This window comes from Podarcis tiliguerta (assembly GCF_965153285.1).
Source record: "Podarcis tiliguerta genome assembly, chromosome: 10".
In the NCBI taxonomy this organism is placed as follows: domain Eukaryota; kingdom Metazoa; phylum Chordata; class Lepidosauria; order Squamata; family Lacertidae; genus Podarcis; species Podarcis tiliguerta.
Genome location: NC_139543.1, coordinates 3,264,404 through 3,281,532, shown reverse-complemented (window position 1 = coordinate 3,281,532; position 17,129 = coordinate 3,264,404). Strand labels below are relative to the sequence as shown.

At 37.9% G+C, this 17,129-nt stretch overlaps 2 protein-coding genes across 6 annotated transcripts in view; one reads left to right on the top strand and one right to left on the bottom strand.

Annotated features, from left to right (window-relative positions):
- Nucleotides 1–17,129, bottom strand: part of STK38L (serine/threonine kinase 38 like) — a gene marked incomplete at its 5' end in the record, with an annotated part of 336,575 nt that overhangs the window by 125,680 nt on the left and 193,766 nt on the right. The gene's annotated exons all lie outside the window — the stretch shown is intronic.
- Nucleotides 1–17,129, top strand: part of INTS13 (integrator complex subunit 13) — a gene marked incomplete at its 5' end in the record, with an annotated part of 29,403 nt that overhangs the window by 9,778 nt on the left and 2,496 nt on the right. For 3 of the 5 annotated variants that reach the window (XM_083399637.1, XM_083399633.1, XM_083399635.1), the window contains 13 exons: nucleotides 676–756; nucleotides 4,093–4,183; nucleotides 4,949–5,077; nucleotides 5,218–5,241; nucleotides 6,997–7,081; nucleotides 7,947–8,036; nucleotides 8,491–8,580; nucleotides 10,467–10,645; nucleotides 11,690–11,864; nucleotides 12,626–12,776; nucleotides 13,069–13,299; nucleotides 13,968–14,107; nucleotides 16,633–16,768. In XM_083399637.1, coding sequence (XP_083255763.1) covers nucleotides 676–756; nucleotides 4,093–4,183; nucleotides 4,949–5,077; nucleotides 5,218–5,241; nucleotides 6,997–7,081; nucleotides 7,947–8,036; nucleotides 8,491–8,580; nucleotides 10,467–10,645; nucleotides 11,690–11,864; nucleotides 12,626–12,776; nucleotides 13,069–13,299; nucleotides 13,968–14,107; nucleotides 16,633–16,768 — 1,602 coding nt within the window. The remainder of the gene's footprint in view (nucleotides 1–675; nucleotides 757–4,092; nucleotides 4,184–4,948; nucleotides 5,078–5,217; nucleotides 5,242–6,996; nucleotides 7,082–7,946; nucleotides 8,037–8,490; nucleotides 8,581–10,466; nucleotides 10,646–11,689; nucleotides 11,865–12,625; nucleotides 12,777–13,068; nucleotides 13,300–13,967; nucleotides 14,108–16,632; nucleotides 16,769–17,129) is intronic. The other 2 variants (XM_083399634.1, XM_083399636.1) reach the window with 1 other exon arrangement.

Below are 17,129 nucleotides of genomic sequence, written 5' to 3'. Positions count from 1 at the left end.
AATGTAACAATTTTATAACTTAGCAAAGCTTTTTAGATTCTGTTTTACCTGTAAGTCTTCTTGCAAATTAATATATTGGTGGAACATTGCTGAAAAATTAACCCATGTTCAGAGTCTGACAGTGACGATCTGTGTTGCTACAGAGGTGAGTAGAGGGGAAGTAAAAAGTATGGCGAGCATCATGTGTCTATTGCAAAATTAGAGTAAATGGTCAAATGCCTGTTTCTCTTAGCTGTCCTCATAAGGAGGGAAATGCACTTCTATTCTGCAAACTGTGGAATAGAGAAAAAAATAAATAAATAGTCCAGTAGCATCTTAGAGACCAACTAAGTTTGTTCTGGTCTCTAAGGTGCTACTGGACAATTTATTTATTTATTTGTTCTGAATATAAGCTTTCATGTGCATGCACACTTCTTCAAATAATAAAGACCGGAATTCGGTCTTTATGAATTCCTATATGAACTATGGCCCTCAAGTTCTTAAAAATGTTTTTATCCAAAATTATAGAATGTAGCACATAGAGGTACACAGTGTATAATTTTAGTTGTTAGAATAACAGTACTACAGTATCATCATTGTAAATACCAGTTGTAATAATAAATGAATTATCATATTTTCTCATGATAGTTGATTTTCAATAATTTTTTCTAAGATGCATGTGTTCCTCCATTCCAGTGACAGCCATGTACGAATGCTTGAGGAGTTTGTCCAGGAAACGATACATGAACATAACAAACTAGCAGCTAATTCAGATCAGTAAGTATGCAGACTAGTTATTCCATTTGAACGCATAATTTTACTGAATTCTGTATTTGTGGTGCTAAAAATGGAATTTGTGAGACCTTTTGGGGCTGTTGCTCAGTGTAAAGCACATGCTTTTCATGCGAAAGCTTCCTGGTTTAATCCCTTGCATCTGTAGACAGGGATAAGAGAGGTTTCTGTCTGAAACTCTAAGAGAGTCATTGGCAGTCAATGTGGATATTGCTGAATTAAATGGTTCAGTGAACTGAAGTTATAAGACAGCATTCTTATGCTCCTAGGTGAGAGAAGGATGAGAGTGTCGTGCATGGTAATGGAATATCTGTCTGTCAGGATTGATAAACAAGCTATGATGATGTTTGTGGATGCAGAGAAAGCATTTGACAACATAGCTTGGGACTTTATGTTGAAAAACTTGGAACATATGGAAATAGGTGAAGATTTCTTCAATGGAATAAAGGCAATTTACACAGAACAAAGAGCTAAACTAATAATAAATAATGTTATTACAGAAGAATTGAAAATCTCTAAAGGAACAAGACAAGGATGCCCACTTTCGCCACTATTATTCATAACGGTGTTAGAAGTTCTTCTGAATTCGATAAGACAAAATGAAAACATAAAAGGAGTAATGATTGGGCAAAACGAATATAAAATCAAAGCATTTGCAGATGACCTGGTGGTAACAATAGAAGACCCAACAATTACGGCCAAGGAGGTGGTAGAGGAGATGGACAAGTTTGGAGAAGTGGCAGGTTTTAAACTAAATAAGAAAAAAACCAAAATGATCGTAAAGAATATGGACCAAAGTGAAATCGAAATAATACAACAACAACTGGAGATTGAGGCGGTTAAAAAAGTGAAATATCTGGGAATATGGCTAACTCCAAAAAATATTGACCTATTTCAAAACAACTATGTACCAGTGTGGAACGCAATTAAGAAGGACCTGGAAGTGTGGGGAAGAATGAAATTCTCACTATGGGGAAGAATCTCCATAATCAAAATGAACGTGCTGCCAAGAATGTTATTTTTGTTCCAGACTATCCCCATAATTAAGGGGATTAGTCTATTTAAAGAATGGCAAAGAATGATTTCAAGATACATATGGCAGGGCAAAAAGCCGAGAATACAATATAAACTTTTAACAGATATAAGACAAAGAGGAGGCTTTGCCCTGCCGGATCTGAAATTATATTATGAGGCATCATGTCTTTGCTGGCTGAAAGAATGGATAAAATTAGAGAATAAGGAACTGTTAGATCTAGAAGGATATGATAATAGATTTGGCTGGCATGCGTATTTGTGGAAGGATAAGAAAAAAGTACATAAAGGTTTTGGAGACCACATCTTCCGAGGCCCATTAATAGAAGTCTGGGATAGGTATAAAAACCTATTAGAACCTAAAATACCACACTGGTTATCACCATTAGAGGTTATGAGTGTCAAAAGAACTAATATGAGAGGAGATTGGGCGACATACAGCCAATTGCTAGTGAAAGAAGGAGGAAAATGGAAGATGAAACCATATGAACAAGTCAAAAAACATGTTTATGATTGGTTGCATTATTATCAGGTGAATGAAATGTTTAGGAAAGATGTAAGAGAATGGGGTTATACAGATAAAGACTCGACATTTCAGTCTGAAATAGTCAATAAGGAGGTCAAAATCCTCTCAAAAATGTATAATTTGTTGCTAGAATGGAATTTAAAAGATGAAGAGGTAAAGTCGGTTATGATCCATTGGGCCAGAGACTTTGGCTATAATATACAATTGGTAGAGTGGGAAAAATTATGGAAAGAGAATTTAAAATTTACTGCATGCATGTCACTGAAAGAGAATGTGATGAAAATGTTTTACAGATGGTATATAACACCTGTAAAACTGGCAAAAATGTATAAGACTTGTAATAAGTGTTGGAAATGCAAAGAAAATGTGGGCTCTTTCTATCATATGTGGTGGGAATGCAAGAGAGTGAAAGAATTCTGGGAACTGATATATAATGAATTGAAGAAGATTTTGAAGTATACTTTTACAAAGAAACCAGAGATCTTTCTGCTCGGTATTTTAGGAAAAGAAATTAAGAGAAAGGACAGTAAATTTATTCAATATGCAGTGACTGCAGCAAGAATGCTACTGGCGCAGAGGTGGAAACAACAAGAAATACCGACACTCGAAGAATGGAGGTTTAAGTTGCTAGATTATGCTGAATTGGATAAGATGACTGGAAAGATTAGGTACCTAAGAGACCAAAAGTTTACAGAAAACTGGGGGAAATTTGTTAAATATCTGGAGAGCCTAAGTGATGGACAAATAACGCTAGAAGGTTTTAAAAGAGCACTGTGAATATTTGAGAGACATTGTCTAAAGGAAGATGAAGGAAAAATATATTTAAATGGCAATGGGTAAAAAAGGAAATGCGAAAATTTAAATAAGGCCACGAAAGATTTGCGGAAAAGCTGAGGGAAGTCCAAATTAAGAACTAAGAGACTGAAATATGAAATGTGAAATATATTTTATTTGTTTGTTATATTTTGTTGTAAATTAATAAAAATTATTTTTTTAAAAAAAAGAGAGTGTCGTGCATGGAGTGTGTTTTTACTAAAACCTTATTTTCACCTTTCATTAGCATATTTTACAAGCGTTGTGAGAAGCATCTTGTACTCTACGCCCAATCTATTCCCCATGTATTGTGAGATATGGTAGTCAAGTATTCCCTAGTGAGAAAAAGTGGGGCAGATTGTGTGTAAAGCATCTGGAATATTCCTTGCACAATGAAATTCTTAGGTGTACTACATGTAGTCCATTTGTTTGTTCATGAGAGTATAATATAAGATACCTTATATTTGGGAATGACTCTTCTCTGTTAAAAGACTGCACTAAAGCTTCCTTAAGCACATAAAACCACACACTCCTGACTCAATGGAAACAACAAGAATATATTGCATGAAATCATGTTGCTGTCTTATTTGGGAGAATTTGAACAACTTACGGGTTCAGACAAGAAGAATGGGCCATCATCATTTTTGTTAACATTTTTGGCTTACAATTGGCACATACAAACAATACATCTGGCATCATCATGGCCCTCTATTACAAGTTACAAATCTTTAAAATTTAAATTGTGTGTTTTACTTACAGGAAATGGAAGTGTGATCCTGAAAGTATTCAAGAAATTGAAAATTGCAGTGTGTGCTAACTGTACTATACTACAATCAGTGCTTTTGTCTGGCTTCATATTCATGAAATAAGTTAAAAGTTTCTGAATGCTAGGTATTGTGCAGTTGATGTGGCATTACTGCCTTGGTAACAGAATGTTTTGTGCTTTTTAGTCTTATGCAGATCCAGAGATGTGAGCTGGTCTTAATTCACACTTACCCTGTTGGTGAGGAAAGTCTTGTGTCGGATCATCTTAAAAAAGAGGTAAGGCTTTAAAATTACTGCATAACTTTATATAGCACTTTGTGTGTTTAGAATTTTATCTCTGTGTTTATGCTTCATACATGTAAAATCAAACATTTTTTGTTAATAGGAAAATGTTGGTACTGTAGTGGAGTAAAAGAAATGACTTACCTCTAGCACAGAAAGCCCACAATTTACATGGGCATTACATTCTGGAGTGATAAAACCAAAATCACATATAGTCAAGACACATTGGGTTAAATGGCGGGTGGGATTGCAAATCTTTTTTCCTGGATGCCTTCCCTTTTCCAGCCTCTTTAAAAAAAAAATTTTCATTTTTATTTGCCAAGCACATAAACTGAACGCACACAAGTTAAAAGTGCATAAATTGTGAGATTACTGTAATATGTAAAGATGGGTTTCACATAATCCAGGATTTAATTCCATGCTTTTATACTATCTGCCAGAAACTTCTTGGGCTAAAGAAGTTGGCTATCCTTCACCAATCTGACAATGAGAACTTTGCGTGAATGGGATCTGTATGAATGAGTGAGTCCTGGAAGAGGGTATAGTTGCAGAGGGTATATTATATAAAAGACTAGGACCACATTTTCAGAGATTTATCTGTGAATATAAGATTATACATTTTAACAGACTGGCCATTCACTAGATAAAAATTTCCTGTTCTTATCTAGATGTTCTTACTGAAGTATATGCTGCCATACCATAATTGCTGCTACTGAGTATTCTGTGTGTGTATGTGTGTATTTGTCTTTTTTTAAAAAGCTCTCTCCTGTCTTAACCAGCGAAGTACATAGTGTTCGGGCTGGACGGCATCTGGCCACCAGACTGAATGTTTTAGTACAGCAGCATTTTGATCTGGCTTCAACCACTATAACTAACATCCCCATGAAGGTAAGGTTGGGTCAGCAGCTCTGTGCTGAAGTAGCTGCACCGTTTCTTTTAAATTTGTTTAATGGTTTTAATGTTTATTTAATGATATTTTTACATTTGTTTTTTTCTCTCCATATCATATTTTTTCTGTTTTTTATTAGCCCACATTCAATGTCTGTGACCAGGTTAGTAAATTTTATGAAGGAGAAAAAAAGGATCACAGAACAAAATGACTTTTCAGCAATTCATTCAATTATGAAAGTAGTATTTGTTTTCCTTTGTTTTACATAAATGTAGTCTAGTTAGCTTCAAATTACTTTGTCTGTGATTCTTTTGTTTTTAATACATGTGTTAGAAATTTCTGCCCCTTGTGCATTTTAGTGGCATAGTGAGCCTTTCTTTCCTCTGTGTCATTTCCTTGCATTCCTTCCAACATAAAGGTGTTTGTAACAAGCAGAAGAAACACACAGGAGTTAAAAAATAAATAAATCCCAAGTGATTTAGTGCTACATCAGCAAGAAAGGTAGAAACAGGAGAACAATTTTGATGAGATATTCTAAAAAATGTGGCCCTTTACCTGGCTTTGACATTCTCCCTACTAATACTTAGTGTAATCCTATGCATGTTTACTCAGAAGTATATCTCACTGTGTTCATAGGGGCTTACTCCCTAGTAAGCATGTTTAGGATTGCAGCCCTAGTGGGGGGTTTCCTTTTATTATTGGCCTTACTTGGCCCTGCAGTGGCCATTGGAGAAACCTGTCCTCCTTATTAGCCTGAAATTCCAATTATATGTTGTAATTGAGCACTATTTGGAAAGAACATACCCAGTATTTGTATTGGTTAAAAGAATGCACAAAAGGAAAAGCATTGTAACACTAATAAACAGTGGGGTTTGTGTGTGGTTGTTGTTGTTTTTGCTGAACATTAATTGTACTGCCTGGATTGTGTAACCTAAGGCAGCAGTTACATTTTTTTGTGAATGATGCACCCTGGCCATTTGAATTAAACTTCAGTGAACCATCGCATACAATGTTTTATGTTTGCAAATACCTTGTTTGCAACTTACTGACCTGTGTGCTGCTGCTATGCTTTCTCTTCTTGCCTTTTGTTGTTTCTAGTAATAGTATATATGTTGGGTTCCCTTTGTATTATTTATTAAAAAACAAGTCCTAGTGAATTTCTTTTGCTAATCTGCCATATGTGGTGTTTGCTAATCTGCCTCAACTATTTAAAAGTTGGTGTTTCCTTTTATCTTTTTACCCTTATGCATGCAGTTTGAACGATAGTAGCTGCTAATCCAGCTGTGGAAGCCGGATAAGACTATGTGTGGTTTCTCTTCTTAACCTGAAGTGAAAGAAATCCCCATAAAATGAGAAATGGCTACACTTGCTGATGGTGGTGTTATAATCATAATTACTGTTCATTGCTTATGAAATGAAAATGCTTCCCTGTTGGATAACCTATCTCTGAATGGAAGTGGGTGTTGGATCGGTTTTTATATTGCATTCCTACTTAATTTTATGTGTAGAAATCAACAAGGACAAGGCTATTGAATGAACTCACATCTTAATTTGGCATTGGATTTTGAACATTCATTGTAGTTATTTTTAAAAAGTAATATAAATAAAGTAATTGAAGGATACACGCATGTGTGCTTACTGGGAGTAAGCCTCATTAAACACAGTGGGATTTACTTTAGAGAAAACATGCATAAGATTGTTCTGTTTATGATTATAAGCTGCTAGATCGTTAAAGAAGTCAATAACTCAATAAATTTCCTCAGTTCCAACTCATTAATGCTTTCATGTCTAAGTGTTCTTTTTCCTTTTGCAGTCTTATATTGAAAGGCAAAACATAAAATTATCCTTATATTCTTTTGTTTCTTTTTTTAAACTAATCTTTCACACACACGTATGTGTGTGTGTGTTTCTTTAAAAGGAAGAGCAGCATGCCAATACATCTGCCAATTATGATGTGGAACTACTTCATCACAAGGAAGCACACGTAGACTTTTTAAAAAGTGGTGAGTAGAAAAAATAATATAGATAATATATAATAATATAATCTGAGATATAGTTACAACTGTGGATATTAAGGCTGTTTTGTATTTTGGGACTGCTTTTAGAATTTAAGATTTTTTGAACGCTTATTGGTTAACTTCTATGGAGCTTCTTGCACAAGCAAAAACCCTCCTCCAATTTCCCATCTTCAGCTCCATATCCCATATTGTTCCAAGGGTTCCCAACTGTTGAGTGTGGCTTCTTTGCTGGGATCTAAAAGGCTGATGTAGGAAGAAGAGGTGGGAAAGCTCTATTTACTGAGCAGAACTGCACTTATTGTTCGTTTGAATATTTTTTATTAAATATTTTCTTGGGTTACAAAAGTATGTGCATTGTCTCTGTTTGCAGGTCATAGTCTTTTCTACAAAATTGTTAGGTTTGATGTGAGACATTAATGCTGTATGCAGTATAAAGTTAGGGGAGAAGACCCTCTCTGTGGTCCCAGCTGTATCAATTCAGGGTTGATACCCAACAATGGAAGGCACACAAGTTGCCTCAGTTATGTACATAATTACAGGTATAGAAGGTGTGAAAAGGAATTTTTAAAATAGGAAAGATGATGCAATTTAAATGTTGAGGAAAACTGAAAATTTTTGGACCTAAAAATAGTACCAGGGATCTAGTACAGATATAGCAGTTATAGGGCAGAGTATTGCTTTGAAGATGTCAAAGTAGGATTTCAATGGATTTGAAAGAGTTAATCACCAACAAGGCGACAGGCAAATGAATTGGTTGTGATATTCATTTGCTATTGTGTATTGACTTCCATTATTTTCTGTGTTTTACTAAATTGTGTACTTACTCAATATCTCAAATGTTGTTTTGCAGGTGATAATCATATGGGTGGTAGTAGCAAAGAAGGTACATTAAAAGAAACTGTAACTTTAAAATGGTGTACACCAAGAACAAACAGTGTTGGTAGGTGCCCCTTTCCTCTCTCTCAGATATGTCCATGAACTGCATAATGATAACAACTTAAAATTATCAGATATATACTGCGGTGAATGAGTGTTGAATGGAGAATATGTGAGATACATGAAAGCGTCATCTCAAAACGATGTTGAAGAATGTGCAGAAATGAACCATATACACTTGGAAGTTATTATTGTGCTGGGGAGCATATGAAAGCCCCTGTTAGTGCACCACTGAATGACATCTTCTTCATGTATGTGTGCACGAAGACCAGTGTTTGCTTTTGCTTCTATACCACTTACATTACCACCAATATAGGTTTTGCTTGTTTTGCAGTGTGGTTAATGTTCATTGCATTCTATGGTGTTTAATTTTTGTTTGTTTTATGAATTAGGTATTTTTTCTGTATTGTAATCAAACTAAAGTTTCTCTTCATCTTCCCCCCTTTCCCCCCCTTTAGAACTGCATTATTGTACTGGAGCTTTCAGAATATCACCTGTCGATGTAAACAGTCGGCCTTCTTCCTGCCTTACCAACTTTCTCCTTAATGGTAAAATACTTTCTGGCTAGAAAATCAGTAAAAATATATTTTATTTTAATTGTTTTGGATTCAGGTTTGAACTCGGAGCTATACAATATGAAATCTAACCTAGTGAGTCTTCTGGAGTGCTGTTGTACACTCAGGCCAAGGAGCCTGCTTGAAGTGTAGGCAGCTTGGAGTCTCTGGACTGCCCAGGCCTGGTGTGAATAGTAGGAGCCTGACCCCTTGCATTTGACTGCTCAGCTGTGTAGTGCCTTCTGTTGGCTACCCTTTGACTTCCATTTCAAGCCTTAATGATACTGAGCTGATCAAATATCAGTTTTGGTTGTGTGGACATGTGTGCACGTGCACATGCGCACACACACACCAGAGACGCCAACTTAGGCCCCTGGTTATGGGTGCCCAGCATGTGTGACGTGCTGACGTCACGTTGTAATGTGACGTCATTTCACTTGGGCCCCCTGGCCTTGGTATCTGACTTCCGATGGTACCAGAAGTCAGGTTCCGAGACCTCACAAGAGCTCGGAAAACACCTCTGAGGCAAGAGGCCTCGGAGATGGTGTCTGAGGCCTTCCTAGACGTCCGAATCTGACTTCCGGTGCCACCAGAAGTCTGATTTTCGCAAGGCCTCAGAAAGTATCTTCGAGGCCTTGGGGGTGCTGTCCAAGGCCTTGCAAGACCTCAGGCACCCAGAGCCCCCCATACTTGGTGCCCCCCCCGAGCATCCTGGCTGGGGCCTTACAAAATGGAAACTTTGTATTCAGTCATATTGTCGGAACATAATATACAAGTGCTTATACTCTTGATAGTTGCATAGATTCAGGAAGTGTAACTTCTGCTTGCAATATCTATGTTGCCTTGCCTAAAATTTGGGCTGCTTCTCACAAAAGATTTGCTTTTGTCTCTGGTAGGATTTCCTTAATTATTTTAATGTGGAAAATGTCTCATTGTGTTAAGAACTCTGGCCATGATGCCATAAGCTGTACAATTAAGTCTGTTCACTTGTGATTCTTAGGATTGTATTCAACTAAATCACTGCATGCTTGAAGGAATTTTGTGAGCACAATGCAACTTCCCCCCTCTTCCCATTCTGCTCCTGAAGTTTGGGGGGAATCCAGGGGAGATTGGGGAAGAGAGGGAGGGAAAGTTAAGTTGCACTCACAGAAGAGGGAGATTGGGGAAGAGAGGGAGGGAAAGTTAAGTTGCACTCACAGAAGTTGTTCTGTGCATACAAGGGTTTAGTTCGATACAGCTCTTGTTTTTTTGAAGCAGGTGTTTTCTTCTCCACACCTTCCAGACAAACCAGACAAGGTGCTTTTCAACATTGGCTTCTGCTAGTGTACCAAACAGTCACAAATATAACATGATGCTCCTGGGTTAATCCCAAGCCTGATTTTAATACCAAGGACAGAGAGAGGAACTGTTAGGGACAGAGGTTGGAATTTAAACTGCTTAGGTGTATGCCACATAACTGATGCCACTATTTTAATTTCAACATAACGTTTGCCACTCTTAAGACACAATTTCCGAAGCTTGTAAGTTTACTTTTCCAGCAAGTGATTGATATAAATATTTGTTTTAAAATGTAATTTGTGCTTGCATAATCTACTAGCTTAAGGATATTCTTGGTCAGCTTCTTCCAGTATCAAAAAACTTCACTTGGCTGCTAAGGGGTGGGGTGGGCGAGCAGGAGGCAGGAGAAAGAGGGGGGTGGGGGTGGGGGTGGGATCGATTTCAGAAAGTAGGCAAAAAAAAAATCTTTTAATAATGGAAACAAATGAAAATGTCCTTTCCTACAAATATTTTATGTGCTTTTTAAAAATACAGCTGGATAACCAGGTATCTTGTAGAATTTTTAAGCTAGGTAACTAATGAATCAATTTCTCTTTCAATAGGTCGTTCTGTGTTGTTGGAACAACCACGGAAGTCTGGCTCTAAAGTAATTAGTCATATGCTTAGTAGCCATGGAGGAGAGATTTTTCTGCATGTTCTAAGCAGTTCTCGATCCATTTTGGAAGATCCTCCTTCAATTAGTGAAGGATGTGGTGGTAGAGTCACAGACTACAGGATTACAGTAAATGTCTTTATGTATTTTTTCTTTAAGCCATTATCCTCTCACAGCCACAAAGCTAGGCAGAACCCTTGTATTAATGTCACGAGGGGAGCTTATAATCAAGGGACAGGGAAAAAGGAAGCTGGGCCTACTTTTCAAGAAATTTCAAGAAAAAGTGAAACTGATTAATTTCTCCTTTGAGGAATGACAGAATAACCTGGACTTTGAAGGCAACCTTAGTTTTCATTCCTCTGGACTGAAATTGGGGCCACCAACAGGTTTTTGTGGGATCTGGGCAAGACATAAATGGTTGGTTTTTAAACTTACTTGGGTCTATTATAATCAGAGGTCTCAGTTGTCTTTTGCCCAAAATCCAGCTTTATCGTAGCATTGGTAGCATTAACTATACAGTGGTACCTTGGTTTAAGAACAGCTTAGTTTATGAACAACTTGGATTAAGAACATTGCAAACCCGGAAGTAGGTGTTTTGGTTTGTGAACTTTGCCTTGGAATAAGAACATGTTTCACTTCCTGTTGAGTGTGTTCCATTTGTAAATTGAGTCCCCCGCAGCTATGGGAAAGCATGCCTTAGTTTAAGAACGCTTTGGTTTAAGAATGGACTTCAGGAATGGATTAAGTTCATAAACCAAGGTACCACTGTATAGTACTTCAAGAAATTCCAGTCAACGACATCCACTCTGAAGCTCACAAAACACAACTTTTCTTCTTCATTGTGCCATTTTGTGCTATGTGATCTCAGCTTTAAATAGGTGTTGCTTGAATCTTGAACAACGCTTACAGGATCTCAAATGGCTTCATTAAAAAAATTCTGGTCAATATTTTAGCAGCTTAATGTGTGAATGTTTCAAAACTTTTCAAAACTTTGTGCAGCTAAACTTTCCCTGTTGGTAACAACTGTAAGATTTGGCACTGATATTGAATACTAAGAAAGCCTATTTAAGCTAAGTTGCATGTAATATATGATGATCAGACGGGATATTATAATTGAGCAGTAATCATGAAATGTTAGGAAAAATTCTCCTTTTATCTTGTTTGTTTATTTAGGATTTTGGTGAATTTATGAGGGAAAACAGGCTTACTCCTTTTCTGGAACCCAGATACAAGAGTGATGAAAGTTTTGAGATTCCCTTGGAGCGAGCCAAAGATCAACTAGAGAAGCATACTCGCTACTGGCCCATGATCATCTCACAGACTACTATATTCAACATGCAAGCAGTAGGTGACTATGGATTGTTTTTAAATCCCAGGCCTAAGCCACATTTTACTTGGTAATGGGCAATTAAGTATGGTTGGGAATGCATTATGCATTTAATGTTTGCTTAATATTAATCTATACACGTGGTACTTTCAAAATGTTACAATATCTCCTCAGCCCTTAACAAGAATACTCTTAAGCTTTTTGGGGGCTCAGGCAATCAAGTTCACTGCTCTTTCTACACCCCCCCCCCCAGGTTTTCAGGGATATTTTCCCCTTCTGGTATTGTGTGGTTTCATATTCAGTGCTATTTGAGCTGTTTTGTTTGAGGGAAAGATTGCCCCCCCTTAATGATTTTATTATCATTATTATTGATACGTCTTTAAAACTTGAGATTCCTCCAAGCAAGCTGACTCCTCCTTGAACCCATTTTGGCTCCATTTTTGTCAGGACAAGGGCACTGAGCTATTAGATGGAATGAATTTGGGTAAGTGTCTTAATAAAACCAAATTATGGCTTCCTGCTGGTTACTTGCAGCATATAATGATTTCACTGCCATCAAGTTCCTGGAGGATGAGGCTTTCCCTTATGGAGTTGCTCTGTCTTCACAGTCAGAGGCTTCAGAATACCAGTTGGCGGAAACCCCATTGGGTCCTGGTTGCGGGTTTCCCACAGGCAGCTGCTTGTTCACTGTGAGAACAGAATGTTGGACTAGATGGGCCTGATTCAGCAGGCTTTTCTTGTGTTCATGGAGAACATCTGTTTTCTTTTTATCTCATAGGTAGTGCCATTGGCCAGTGTTATTGTGAAGGAAGCATTGACAGATGAAGATGTCCTCAATTGCCAGAAAACAATTTACAATTTAGTAGACATGGAAAGAAAAAATGACCCACTGCCCATATCAACAGTTGGAACAAGAGGAAAGGGCCCTAAAAGGTAAATATGACTTTTTGGTACATTTAACTCAAATTATATTTCGAAAGCAGAAGTTACCCCCCTGCCCCTCTCCTTTTTACCCATTGATTGTGCAATGCACCACATACATCAAAGGTATTGCATTAGTAATTATTTTTTACTCAGAAGTTTGTCCATTCCAGAATAAACTGTTGAAATGAAATGTTGAAATGAATCTAGAAGTCTTTTTAAAATAGAAGTGAGGATAAATTAGATACTTGAGATTGGAGAATTTGTGTAGATAAGAATCAAATCATGTTGTCTTTTTCAATAGAGATGAACAGTACAGGATCATGTGGAATGAGCTGGAGACTCTTGTTAGAGCACACATAGCCAACTCAGATAAACATCAACGAGTTTTGGAGTGCCTTCTGGCTTGCAGAAGCAAACCACCTGAAGAAGAGGAGCGCAAGAAACGGGGGAGGAAAAGAGAAGAAAAAGAAGAAAAGTCAGAGAAAGCAGGAAAAGACTATGAACCAGAAAAATCCTGGCAGGAATCGGAAAGGTGCTTTACCAGTACCGATAGAATTTTATTTCAGGTTTTATATTTATATAAACGGCAGGAGTGACAGGCCAATTTTCTTTGTCTCCGCACCATTAGAAAGAGTTGATTTTGGCCTGTTGCAAGGAGACTCTAGCATGAAGCCCAAAGCATGGAATGGGAGCTCTCCAGAAAGTATTAGTATCTTAAAAAAATTGTTCAAGAACCCCCCATCAGCAGAGGGGAGAACCCAGGCTACATCTCCCCTTACCTTTTACTTGAGGTTCATGCTGGTTCCAAGTATCAAGAAGTGTTTGTGGAATGTGTATTCTGCAATTTGCCTACAAGGATAATGTGCTTACCTCATGAATGTTTGTGTGTTTACACACACTGGGAACTGAAAGGTTAAACTAAAAAAGAAAGAAAAGCTGGCTTTAATAAATAAAAAAAATACAAATTAAGTAGTTATTCATGCTTCAAAAGTAACAGAAGTATAGTAATTTGCTGTCCATAGATTTAATTCTAATTTCTTCCCAACATAGTTTGTTAAATAACAAGCTCTTTTCAGCGCAAGTCTCCAGCGTTTTTCGCCTAGTCTTTGATTCTCTAGTAATATCACTGTCTCACAACTTACTAAATGGAACTGTTGGCGTTGAAATTGCAGTGGTAATTCTTTTTATTTATTTCCGCAGGTTAAAAGGCTTATTAGAGCGTGAAAAAGAGGAACTAGCAGAGGCAGAAGTAATAAAAGATTCACCTGATTCTCCTGAGCCACCAAACAAAAAGCCCCTTGTTGCAGTGGATGAAATTCCAACCATTGAAAAAACTAAAGGTAGATTTTGAATAATTGCCAAATAGGTTTTTTAAAAAAAGAAAGAAAGAAAGAAAGAAAAAGTTAAAAACTGATTTGAGGTGCATTATCATGTGTGACCTAACATTAAGCCTTTTAAAACAACACCACCACCCAGTAACCTTGGAGATTTAAAAAATTCTTTATAAAGTGTAAAGGTTAGAGTGACTTTTGTGCTGTAAATAACTAGAAAACTTGCTTGTTTGGGTGGAAGAAGAATAACTTCAGCAAGACATAGGCCTGTATATCTGCTGGATGCTGCCAATGTTGTTTTAATAAAAGTGAATGAAAGAATTGTATATCTGGGGCTACAGAATGCAAACTATGCTTGCAGGATCCCTCCAGAAGAAGCGACTCAATTATTCTTAAATGTCTCTGCAAAGAAGTACTGCCATGTCCTTGTGGGGAGAGAGGCATGTAAGTGGTGTAGCACAGAGTGGGACAAGTGCTGCACTCCCCCCCCCCCCAATGAACTAGGCAGAGGGTGAACGGGGTGATGACCTAACACAAACATTTATTTGCAACCTCAAAAGGGGTTAATTAAAAAGCTTAACACACTAATTCACAACACCAGCCCAATGTGCTTTTTGCAACGACCAGTCTTTGAAAGACCCCACAAAACTTAGAATCATCGAATTGTGGAGTTGGAAGTGACCTCAAGGGTCTTCTAGTCCAACCTGCAATGCAGGAATTCTCAACATGCTGTCCCCCATCCAATTAGAAACCAACCCTACCAGACAAAGCTAAGCAGTGCTCTCAATGGTTAGAGTATTGGACCCCCACTTGGCCATGAAGCTCACTGGGTGACCTTGGGCCACTCACCATCTCTCAGCCTAACCCATTTCACAGAGTTGTTGTGAGGATAAAATGGGGAGGAGAACCATGTGCACCATCTTGAGCTCCTTTGGAGAAAATGTGGCATAAAAATGTAATGAAGAATAAAAAGAAATACTTTACTAGGCAGTCCTAATTAACACAGGAATATACATACACGCTGCTGTATGAAGATTAATGTTTCTTTCTGAAATGCTATATTTTCTATACAAAGTGTGTGTTGTTGTTGTTTCCTTTAATTTCCTGTAAGAATCCCAATTTACCATTCAGGAGGTAGTACTTTCAGCTCCTGATGAAAGATCTTTTGTAAGGAGGCAGGAGAAAACTTGCACAACAAAACAGAGCACAAAAATAAATAGCCTTCAGCCCACCCTTCAAATCAGGTTTAGCCACAATCTCAATCCCCCCAACCCAATTCATTTTCAGCATCATCCTATGTATTGAGTTCAGTGAGACTTCCTCCTAGGTAAACAGGGATAAGATTGCTGTGCCTCCTCAAAAAAATATACCCAGGGTGTCAGCGGTGACGCCCCCCCCCCCAATGCCTTTGAAGGCATGGCAGCAGGAAGGATCCTGTTACTTACATACTTTCCTGTTCCCCTTTCCCTTTCAGCTTTATGAGCCATTTCTGTCTTTGCAAGATAGGAATCAGCATTGCCAAAGGGCTATGCAGAAGAATCTCTTCACCACGCATTCTTCCCTCTCATCTTGATGCCAGTGAACTTCCCTAGATAGCTCAGTCATTAGAACTTGAGACTCTGAATCTCAGGGTTGTGTGTTCAAGCCCCAGTTTGGGCACAAGATTCCTGCATTGCAGCAGGTTGGACTTGGTGACCCACTTGGTCCCTTCCAACTCTACAATCTTGATGCCAAAGAAACTGCCCACTGCTGCTCTAGAACAGTGACAGGTGGCCTTGCCAGCACAAGGAAGGACCAGACCACATTTCCTCTTCCCAACTCGGTGGCCCATTGTTATATCAGTTGCTGATCAGGGTGTTACACTGATAGAACTGCAATAAACATCCTTGTGTCTACAAAACATGACTAAGAGGTGACAGAAATAATACAACTGGTAGCGCTTTTTCACTTAGAGTCAAACCTCGGTTGTCGAACATAATCTGTTCTGGAAGCCCATTCGGCTTCCAAAATGTTTGACAACTGAGGTGCGGTTTCTGATTGGTTGCAAGAGCTTCCTGCACTCAGCAGAAGCCATGTCAGACGTTTGGCTTCCAAAAAACATTTGAAAACCGAAGCATGTACTTCCGGTTTTCGGCATTCGGGAGCCGAAACGTTCCAAAACAGAGCCATTCAGGAACCGAGTCTGTCCCTAGCTATGAAGTGAAATAGTTATTTTTTTTGTACTTTCATTGAGAAACTAGTGTTGTGAGAAACCAGTTGGGTTGAAGAAAGTCTGGAGGCTCTGTTGTCCCTGTGATGAATTATACTGATAGAGCTTAATTTTGGATTTTGTCTCTGAATTAAATGTGGGTTGCTTTTAGATATCCCCTGGTCTGTTAGAAATGAAGGTGCTATTTATCCTGGATCCAATGCTGGTGAAATATGAACAAGGGGGAAATGCTGTGTTCATGTATCTGTAAAATGTGTTCTGCTTGTTGTGTGAGTTTTTGAATGCAAACTATTGAACGTGCTTAAATTGTGTTTACCAAACCTAGGGCCAGTTTCTCTCCTGTCTTTATGGAGCAACAGAATTAACACTGCAAATTCTAGAAAACATCAGGAATTTACTGGTCGCTTGAACTCTGTCAACAACAAAGCTGAGTTATATCAACATCTTAAAGACGAGAATGGGTTTGTATTACTAAATAGCATGTTACTTGAAGTGATTTTTTTTTACTAGCCAAAAACTGTCTGAATATCATATTTATAATTATACCAGTGTCATGGAATTCTACTCAATATTGATCCAGAGCAGATTCCAGCATATAGTTAGCAGAGTAAAAACTTAAACACGTTGCAGGATTCCCAGAAAATAGACCAGAGGCAATTGATATTTGATCCAGTAGAGCTTTACTGCTACTGAAGGCAAATGAGCATAATGGTCACAAATCCAATACATTCAGGATTGGCACAGTCCATAAGAAATCCAGTTGCAGCAGACTTCACTTACCGTATTTTTCGTCCCATAGGACGCTCCGTCCCATAGGACGCA